The 10,284-nt window shown below is 39.7% G+C and overlaps 1 protein-coding gene across 1 annotated transcript; it reads right to left on the bottom strand.

Annotated features, from left to right (window-relative positions):
- Nucleotides 1–8,073: 8,073 nt before the first annotated feature.
- On the bottom strand, nucleotides 8,074–9,268 carry LOC124616002. Its single transcript, XM_047144213.1, has 2 exons — nucleotides 8,727–9,268; nucleotides 8,074–8,438 (listed from the first exon to the last, which is right to left on the bottom strand). Exons 1-2 carry the CDS (start codon nucleotides 8,824–8,826, stop codon nucleotides 8,095–8,097), a joined length of 444 nt encoding a protein of 147 aa, XP_047000169.1. The 5' UTR covers nucleotides 8,827–9,268; the 3' UTR covers nucleotides 8,074–8,094.
- Nucleotides 9,269–10,284: the final 1,016 nt, after the last annotated feature.

Here is a 10,284-nt window from a genome sequence, read left to right as displayed (position 1 = left end):
CACCAACTTGCTCTTAGCCATCATATGAACAGTTGTCACACTCATCTATATTTACAATGAAATCCCCAAACAGAGTAATTCATACTTCTCAAATACCTGCACCTGTCATTTCTGCCCATGATATAATTTTCATGACATACTCGCTAGAATTTTCCAGAACAAAACCACAACTGACTACATACCAAGACTTCAAATGCATTTATTTATCTGAACTTGCAACTGAGGTGCTTGGGGGATATTTCGTTTCTCGGACATAAACAAAAAACTTCACAGGTTTACTAACAAACTTACTCAACTATATGACAAATATGCCTCCTTAAAGACCTGAAAGTAAGAAGGAAACATGCAGCTTGGCTAACTGAAGAACTAAAATAGCCATGAATCTCAGGCATACAAACAGTACATCACACCTGGAAACCATATTACTTACAAACAGAAGTGGGACAGAGTCAGTCGAGCTGTGCTAAACACAGACATGCCCATATATTAACTGAAAACAGGAACAGATCGGCTGTCCTATGAAGAAACCTGCATGGACTTGGTGTAGGCAAAGTAAAAGCTGGAGCTGGCCCCATCGTCTCCGCCAACGAATTGAAGCTGTACCCTACTTCATGTTACCCATGACGACATCTGAACCATAAATGAAACAAAGACTCATTGATTACTTCATGGGGGTAAACAACTTTATCAACCAAAAGTTGTGTCTAAAGAAAGTTACTTGCAACAATGTCAAAAAAGCCATCAGGTGTATAAGATCAGCATCTACTGGACACTATGGCCTAACACTCTAGATGATGAAGTTTATTACTGACTCCTTACTGCCCACCATAACAGATATATTCAAGTACTCCTTTTCTTAGGCCTGGAAACAGAAGTTAGTTAAGCTCTTGCCTAAAAGGATGCTGCCACAGCACCCTCTGATTGCCAACCTATTTGTATTGTTCCTGCACTGTCCAAGGCCTTAGAATATACACGGTGGTCCATTGATAGTGACCCGGCCAAATGCCCCACGAAAACTAGCATCAAATGAAAAAATAAGAACAATAGATCTGGTCGAATGTGACAGGGGAAAACAAATGACGTTATAGATGGCCCACTAGATTGTGCTACCATAGGTCAAATTGACAGAAACCGCATTTTTTAAAATAGGGACCCCCATTTTTTAATTACATATTCATATAGTACATAAATAAATAGCAATGTCTGATTTGGAACATCTTTTTTGCTTTGTGATAGATGACACTGTAATATTCTCACAAATGTAGCAAGGCACCTGATAGCACTGTGTGCAATTCATTACTTAAATTACATATGATAATACACTTTTCCAGACGAACGTCTCCATGTCAGTGTATTTTTCCCTCCCTTATCTCCCCTTACTCTGTTTTGTTCCCCTATCTTATCTTATGTAACATTTTATTCTTGTATTAGCTGTCATGTCACTCAGCTGAAGAGTGGCGGATGGTGCTGCTGACAGCCCTCCCCTGCCCATATGGGGCAAGGGAAAGAAATCACAATTTTAAAAATATGAAATATTAAAAAAAACACTTGTCCAGTCATAATAATTATGTTGCAGACATAATCTTATTAAAATGGAATGTTTAACAGTAGCAGAAAAGGTAGATATGGTGTTTATTCATGGGTATTGTGATCAAAATGCCCAATGAGCTTGTGCTATGTATGTTGTTTGTTATCCTGACAGACAGCATTAAATTGTCCAGACCTTTTGTCAGATAATTAATGGGTCATATGAATGAAATGGAGAATATACTTTACACTCATAAGTTTGGAGAAAGATCTCTGGTTGGCATGAATAAAGCAAGTCTGAGAATATACTTCACCAGATTATGTTCTCAGTGTGGGTTGAAGGGTGGGGGAAGTTGCTCAAAACAAAGAATTTTTGCCGATTTCCTATGACTAAAACCAGAGACGTTTCTCACAAGCAGAGAAGATACTCTGTTTTCGCAAGTGAGCTCCATAGTATACTTCGAGCTGAGTAAGTAGTGTTGTGGTTAAGGGGAGTTAAAACGGAAAACTTTTTTTTTTTCACGTTTTCGGAGTTTTACACACACACACACACACACACACACACACACACAAGCGCGCGTGCGTGCACGCGCGCGCGTGAAGCATTTTATTTTATTTTTTAAAATATAATCTACACCGCTAGAAAATGTCAAAATTTTTACATGCATTACTTCAAGACCTAATAAAATCGGTAATTTTTAATATAGAAGGCTGTGGATTGCTGGGTTATAAACGTGAAATTACGTGTTTGTAGCACTGTCAAACTCCACCCTGGCTAGACTATATAATGTGGTCTTGTCCACCGGCTTCTACCCCGACCTGTGGAAAACCTATCAGATTCTGATGTACCTCAAACCCGACAAACCGCCATCCGCTGTCTCCTCCTGCCGTCCCATCAGCCTTACCTCGGTCATCAGAAGGTCCTGGAATCATCCTCACCCAACGCATCCACCAGCATCTCCACCAGCACCACCTCCTTCCCGCTACCCAATGTGGCTTTCGGCCGTCCTCCTCTGCCGATGACCTTCTCCTTCACCTCCTCTCCGAACAACTCAACTCCCTTCCCTCCGCCATCTTCCTCTCCCTCGACCTTGAACATGCCTATGACCATGTATGGCATTCCGGTCTCCTCTTCAAGCTACAAACCTTCGCCCTTACTATTAACTACATCCGTCTGATCGCCTCCTTTCTTTCCCACCGTCCTTCCTATGTCACCATCCATAACATGGATTCCTACACCTTCTACCCCTCCGCCGGTGTGCCCCAAGGTTCCATCCTCTCCCCCCCTTCTCTACCTTCTTTACACAGTGGACATGCCACCGCCCTCCCCTCCCTTACACCATCTCCAGTACGCCGATGACACCACCTTCCTTGCCCTCGCCCCCTCCCTGCAATGCTCCCAGCACTTTCTCCAATCTCATCTTGACCGGTTCACCACTTGGTGTAACCAGTGGCTGCTCTAGGTCAATCCTTCCAAGACCCAGGCAATCATTGTAGGCAAAACCAACCAATCCTTTCATCTCATCGATTTCTATCTCACTATCTACGGCCGTCCTATCAACCTCACCCCCACCCTCAAGTACCTTGGCGTCACCCTTAACCGTCACTTCTCCTGGACCCCTCATTTCCGGATGATCCAAGCCAAGGCACGCTCCCGACTCCGCCTCCTCAAGCTCCTTTCTGGCCGCACATGGGATCTGGACCCTCCACCGTCCTCCACACCTATAAATCTCTCATCCGCCCTATCATATGTTATGCCCATCCCACCTGGATTACCACCCCTCCTACCTTCTACAAATCCCTTCAAATCCTGGAATGCCATGAGCTCCCCCTCGCACATCCGCCTTCCATTCCCCAAGCAGATCCTCTATGCCTTAATTCCGTTCACACACCTCCTCCTTTCCCTTGAATGGATACGGATCCTTTACACCTCCCACAAACTTGATCCCCCTCCCCCGCTTGTCTCTCCCACCCTTTCCCATCCCCGTCTGCTGCCACGTCTGTACTCATTCATCCCATCCGCTCTCCATCTCTCCACACTCCATACCCTTGCCCAAGGTGGCTTCCGCCAACTCCCCCTCCCTGATGATGCCCTCATCCCCTCCATCTACCCCTCCTACCAACTTTGATCCTCCACTTCCTCCCCATGTTTTTCCTCCAGAGCACCCTCTTTTCCTTCTCTCCTTCCTCTCTTCTTTCCTCCCTCCCTCCCACCCCCCCCCCCCCCCCCGGGCTTCCACAACCCCCACCCTACCCTCTCCCCCACCTTCTCCTCTCCCACTGGCATCAACACCCTCACCCTCTCCCTCCTACCCGCAACTCTTCCCTTTGGCAGATCCCCGGCTTTGTGAGTGAACAGTGCATCTTCGTGCGCCGGAGGTCATCGCCAGTGCTTGTGTGTGTCTTCGTGTCAGTGCTTCAGTGTCTCTCCATTTCTGCTCCTCCGTTCACATGTGTAAACTCGATCTTCCCCGTTATGTTTAGTGATGAATGTTTCTTTTATTGAAACAGTGTGCCCGTGAACGGTTTTATTTATTTTATTATGTCTGTCTCCCGTTTTTGTCCACCATGTTTGTTTGTTTTTCTGTCTTTCTGTTTCCTGTATGTGTTCACTGTGGCCAGAGAGTGGCGTACATAGGCCACTGCCAGCCTACCTTTCTTGTAAAGGTATTAAAATGACAATAAAAAAGAAAAAAAAAGAAAACACTGTCAAACAAAGTACAGTATCGTTTCATAGCATAAACATGCATTGTATGTTGAAGTGCTAACGTTTTTTCGAGGAAAAGTGACTAATAGATTGGTAAATCTCTCAAAAAGTATAGCATGACACCAAAACAAAGTGTTTTTAAGAAACATGGGTTTCATGCAAATAGATTTGCAAATAAAGGGAAACACTTTGTTCAACATGTGGTGTGTGAAGTTACAAGGAAATACAGGAAAACTCATCAGTATCTAAAGAAACAGCCATCAGTGCTTTGAAGACTAAAATAAAACGCCATGACACACAGTTTTCTCAAAATGTAAATGGTAGGTTAGGTTGTATTCTGATAGATTTACACATCCTAACAAGGGTGTTAGGTGAATGTGTGTCTTGTAGAATATGTGAAGGACCAGTTAGTTTACATGAAGATAGTGAGGTATCAAATGGACTAGCCAGGAAAACCATCATTAATTGTGCCAGTTGTAGATATACTCATTCATTTTGGAATTCTGATAAGTGTAAAGATAATTACTTTGAAGTAAATGTTAGGTGGTTTTATGGATTGAGAGCTACTGCAAAGGTAACACTGTAGTAGAAACATGTGTGCTGTGATGAATATGCCACGCCCACCTTGTAAAATTGACAAGTATGAAGTTTTTATTGAAGCCGCTGTGGTATCAATTGCATGTGAGTAAATTAATGGTGCTGCAAATGAAGCTGTTGAAATAAATGATGGTATGACTGACATGCCACTAGCTTTTAATGGCACTTGGCAGAAGTGTGGCTAAAGTTCTAAGAATTATGTTGCTACAGTGACCAGTGTGGATGCTGGAAAGGTAAGATTTCTAGGTTTTAACCAAACATTGTTATAAGTGTAAATCAGGGAATGAGGAAGGGCATATCTGTGACAAATTATGTAGGAACAGGTGGTGGTATGGAGGCCTCTGCAGCTATTGAAATTTTTTGTCAATCTGTGAATGAAAGGGGAGTGTGACACACTATGTTCTTAGGTGATGGAGACTCAAAAGCATATAACAGTGTAGTAGCCGCTCAGCCTTATGACAAGAAGATTATCACTAAACTGGAATGTGTTGGTCATGTCCAGAAGAGGATGGGCACCAGGTCGAGGAAGCTGAAACAAAGTTTGAGAGACAAGAAACTTTATGATGGTAAAATGATAAGAGGCAGACAGACAGATAAAAATGATTAATGAACTACAGCAGTATTATGGGATGGCCATTAGGAATAACACTGAGGATTTTTTGAAAATGAAGCAGGCAGTAAGGGCTACCTTCTTCCACAGACTGTCGAGTGATGAAAAACCAGTACACCACCTTTGCCCTCCTGGACCTGATTCATGGTGCAATTACTGCAATGCCCAGTACTCAAACAGTTCACACAGCCATAAACGTTCCATCCCTGCAGCAGTCATGGATATCATGAAACCTATTTACAGAAACCTGGCAAATCCTGTTTTTGTTGGAAAGAAGACACTAAAGTGGGGAGGAGGGGGGGGGGTCAGTGATGCTGTTATTGCTTTTAATTATGGCAACATTGGTAGTGTAAAAGTGCTACAGCATATGGGAATTAATCCTGGAGCAAACTGTATCAGAGAACTTGACAGATGCACAAGGTTCGCATTGATAAAGCAGAGTATGCAGCACAGTTGGCTACTAAGGAGTCCAAAAAGAAGGAAAAAACTGGGAAAAAGATCAAGTTAAGTGACAGTCTTTTGAAACTTTAGAAGCCATTCCTGAAAATTTACATTTTCTGTTGCATTTTCCCCCAAAGCTCAGAAACCACTTCAAGTAGAGTATTCAAATTTTCAGGGAGTAATAACATACATATCTTGAGTCTACTGAGCTAAAAGAAGAACATAATGTTATGTATAATTAAAATTATTTAGGATAATGAACAAAAAAAGTACACAAAATTTTAACCTTGTGATTAAAAAATTGTATTTCCAATAGCAGTGGCTGAAATTCAATTATTGTACTTCAGTAGACTCAGAACATACAGTTTAATGTCCTGTAAAAGTTTTATGTCAATGGCTACAGTGGTTGCTGAAATACAGGGAAGCCACGTCACTAAATTTAACATTGTTGGGTAGGGTGATCCAACTCCCCTTAAGCGTTACCGAGTGTTTTTAGTGAAAATGGCGGAATTTATGGTTCTCGAAAGGCAAAAAAATATATACATAGTGCAAAGGAACTGTAAAAGTTTATATAGATTTAACAGAGAAATCATTATCTGGCTGGCGAATCGCTTTCTTCCCAAAAAACGATGGAAGGAGGAGGAGGCACCCTTTCCAATGAACGCAAAATGAAAACATTTTTGCGCTATTTAGTGGATCCAGGCTTTCAGATTGGTGTAGGAGAAGACTTGGGAATACACCAGACGTCAGTATCACTAACGTTTTAATACGTTCTGCAACAGGTTAACAGAGAAACACCATTGTGGATCCGATTTCCGAGAAACATTAACGAACTTAAACCAGATCAAGTTAAATGGCGGTCTAAATATAAGCTTCCATGTGCCGTAGGGTCCCTGGACTGCATGCACATAACTCTAACGAAACCTTCTGCACATGGAGATGAATACATTAATCGAAAGGCCTTTCCATCTATAAATGTGCAGGTGATGTGTGATTACAGTGAAATGTTTACGAGTGTTGATGCTTCATGGTCTGGGTCAATACATGACGCTAGGCTATGGAGCAACTCAGATGTGTATCATATATTGCAAGAGAACCAGTGCAATGCCTTAATTTTAGGAGACAAAGGATATGGCATTGCACTGTGGTTAATGTCACTGTTTCAAAACCCCAAAACACCTGATGAGAGGGCTTACAACAGACTTCACTCTAAGGAAAGGGTGATACTTGAACAGTGCTTTGGACAGGTAAAAAAGTGTTTCCCAGTTATGCAAAATAAAATAAGGCTTGCCCAAACAAAAAAAACACCTTGTCTGATAATTGCCCGTTTTGTTTTGCACGATGTAGCAAAACATATGGGGAATGAGGATTTTTGAGGCACCTTGTGATGATGACAACAATCTTCCAGTGTTGGGAGAAGAGGAAGCAGCAAACATACATGTACATGGAACAAATAGGCAACTTGTGATGATGACAACAATCTTCCAGTATTGGGAGAAGAGGAAGCAGCAAATGTACGTGTACATGGAACAAATAGAAGACTGGAAACTGTTAATGTAATACATCAACTGTAGCATATGGGAGTCGGCCAAAACATGGCATAAACAAACCTAATTCGTGTAATTTTTTGTAATTACAATGATTTTTTCCTGATGAAAATAAAAAATAGTGCTCTGTTGTCATATAATAAAATGCAGTTTAGTGTTTTTCTTCATTCTATATCATCGATTTTACTTTCAAGAAAAATTGTTTAACATGTAACAAATCAAACTGGAACAGAATTTTCAGATACTACAGTACATAAGTCCACAAACTGTCTAACCTGCAACATTTAAAATAGGAACAATTTACTCTTTCGGTTTTACTTTACCAAAAATTGTTTCAAGGATTTGTTGAAGGTATTTGCAAGGAGCTACAGTAAATAAGTGCACAAACTGTTTAACCTGTAACATTTGAAATACGAACAAGTTACTTTTTTTTGTTCCACTTTCCCAAAAAATTGTTTCAAGGATGTTGTGAACCTATTTGCATTCTTTTTTTAAAGTTTCAAATAGGATTATGTTATTATTTCACTGAAAAGAAATTTGTACTGAATTATGTATTTCAGAGGATATGGAATTTGGTAAATGAGGAATGTAATCGAACATTCACTTAAAAATATGTTTTTATTAATAAAAAAACAGCGCTGTACTATGACATTACACAAAGCATTCTATTGTTTATCTTGTTCTTGGCACATCAATTTCTGCTGCTTTCTCTTCATGATATCTAACTGGTATGATAACACCAGCCTTTGCAGCTCTGAACTGGACAAATTCATTATCTCATCAGTTTCTATGCTCAATCTCCATTGTTTCAACACACTCTCGCCTCCCAAAACAGGTGATTGAGCAGGTTTATTGACTTTTGGGCCCAGCAGATCTGTATCACCTGCTGCAACAATTTGCAGTTGCTGCAAAACTGATTGTGGTTCGAAGAATGTGTAATCGGTATCAATTACCTCAGAACTACTCCCTGAGAAAGGTATGATAACAGAGGTGAAACCAGCACAAGCTCCTTAAAAAAAGTAAAAGTAAAAGTAATGTGTGTAATGATTCAGTTTCAAGTTAGTATAAACAGCAAGTAGGTTTACACAGAAATATGGGAGGAGTGTGTCAAATTTCATGCACAGTACAATGTGATATTTTTACAGAAAAGTGATCAAATATCAGATAAATTTTACCAAACATTGTTTCCTTTTCACATGTTAAAAATAAATATTTTTCTGGTTCACAATTTCAAAATATTAGGCATGTAATTAAAAAAAAATTTAAAAAAAATAAAAAAAATAAAAAAAGGACTTACCAGGAGTTCTGTGGATAGTTGGGTTGCAAAAATTTTTTAGGTAGATCTTAATGTTGCCCGTCTTATTTACATCTGTCTTAGACTTGATGAGTGACTTCATATTGTGCAGTTTTTTCGTAATCTGTCAATCTGAAATTTCTTTTCCAAAACTAACCCTGTAACAGTGCTGTATTTCCCGAATATTATCTTCCTTCTCCCTTCTTACCGGAGCTTGTGATTTGCTGATGATAGCTGGACAATCTTTTTTTTTTAATTTATGAATTTGGCCAGCTATGGACCACATACAAATAAGACTTATGGTGTTTCTTTTTTTCCGTTCTTCCCAGTACTACTTCATTTTCTCCCCAACTGCCCGTCTCTGCTCATCTGTCCACACTCTCTTGGGTTGACGTTTTGCCTAATCTTCTTCATAGTTTGAGTTTTCTATCAGTAGCCAGACGTGCTTCCTGTCATGTATTATTTCTTCTGTAACACCTATTTTGTTGGCATCTTTCTTTACTGCTTCTATGCATCCTACAGTTTTTTTCGGCTTACTAACATAATTAAAAATTTTCTTCATGATCCATGTTTCTTCCAATCTTTTTAAATGTCCATAAAATTTTAGCCTGTCTTCCTCATTGTATCTGTGATCTTTTCTGTATTTTTGTTTAAGTCTTCATTTCTCCTTTTAATCCACCTATTTTCCTCGTTTTTTTCAGGACCTAGAATTTTTCTTAGTATTTTTCTCTCTTTTTTCCTAGTTCTCTTAATTCGCCTTTCTTATTCAATGTTAGGCACTCTGATCCATACATTGCTTGTGTCCTAATAACTGAATTACAATGTCTAATCTTCGCTTGTAGGGATATTGATTTCTTACTATAGTAGTTTTGTGTTAATTTATATGTAAATTCTAACTTTTTTATTCTTTCTTTATTTATTGTGTTATCCAGTCCATTGGCTTGGATCCACTCCCCCATTATTTGAATCTATCAGCTTGTTTAATTTTTCTGTTCTTTGTTTTGTTCTATATACTCAGTTTTTTCATAGGATATTTTTAGCCCAGCCTTTTCAGCAATGTCATGTAACAGATCAAGCATAACTGTTGCATCTGTTCAGTTTTCAGTTATCAATGCCATATCATCCACAAAGGCTAAACATTTCACTTTACATTTGTTCTTTCCTTGGCCCATGCTTATACCATTTGTGCCTCTGTTTTTTAATGTGCTTTCCCATTTTTTACTATTTTATCTAAAACTAAGTTAAAGAGAATTGGGGACAGTCCATCTCCTTGTCAAACTCCTGATTTGGTTTTGAATGGTTCCAAAATCTGTATCTGTGAGCGTTTGTTCAACAAGTCTTCTGGTGTTTTCATCTATACCTGATTCACAAAGTATCTGGAATAGTGTGTCTGTCAACTGGATCGTAGGCCTTCTTGAAGTCTACAAAAGTAACTACTGTATTTTTATTTTGTATAGCTCTCACTCTCAAAATTGTTTTTAAATTAAGAATCTTTCTGCACATGATCTACCTTTTCTAAATCCTGCTTGATAATCTCCTATATTAGGTCCCCCTTGTTCCT

The sequence above is a fragment of the Schistocerca americana genome, chromosome 5 (assembly GCF_021461395.2).
Source record: "Schistocerca americana isolate TAMUIC-IGC-003095 chromosome 5, iqSchAmer2.1, whole genome shotgun sequence".
Taxonomy (NCBI): Eukaryota; Metazoa; Arthropoda; class Insecta; order Orthoptera; family Acrididae; genus Schistocerca; species Schistocerca americana.
This window is presented reverse-complemented; position numbering and strand designations above follow the sequence as displayed.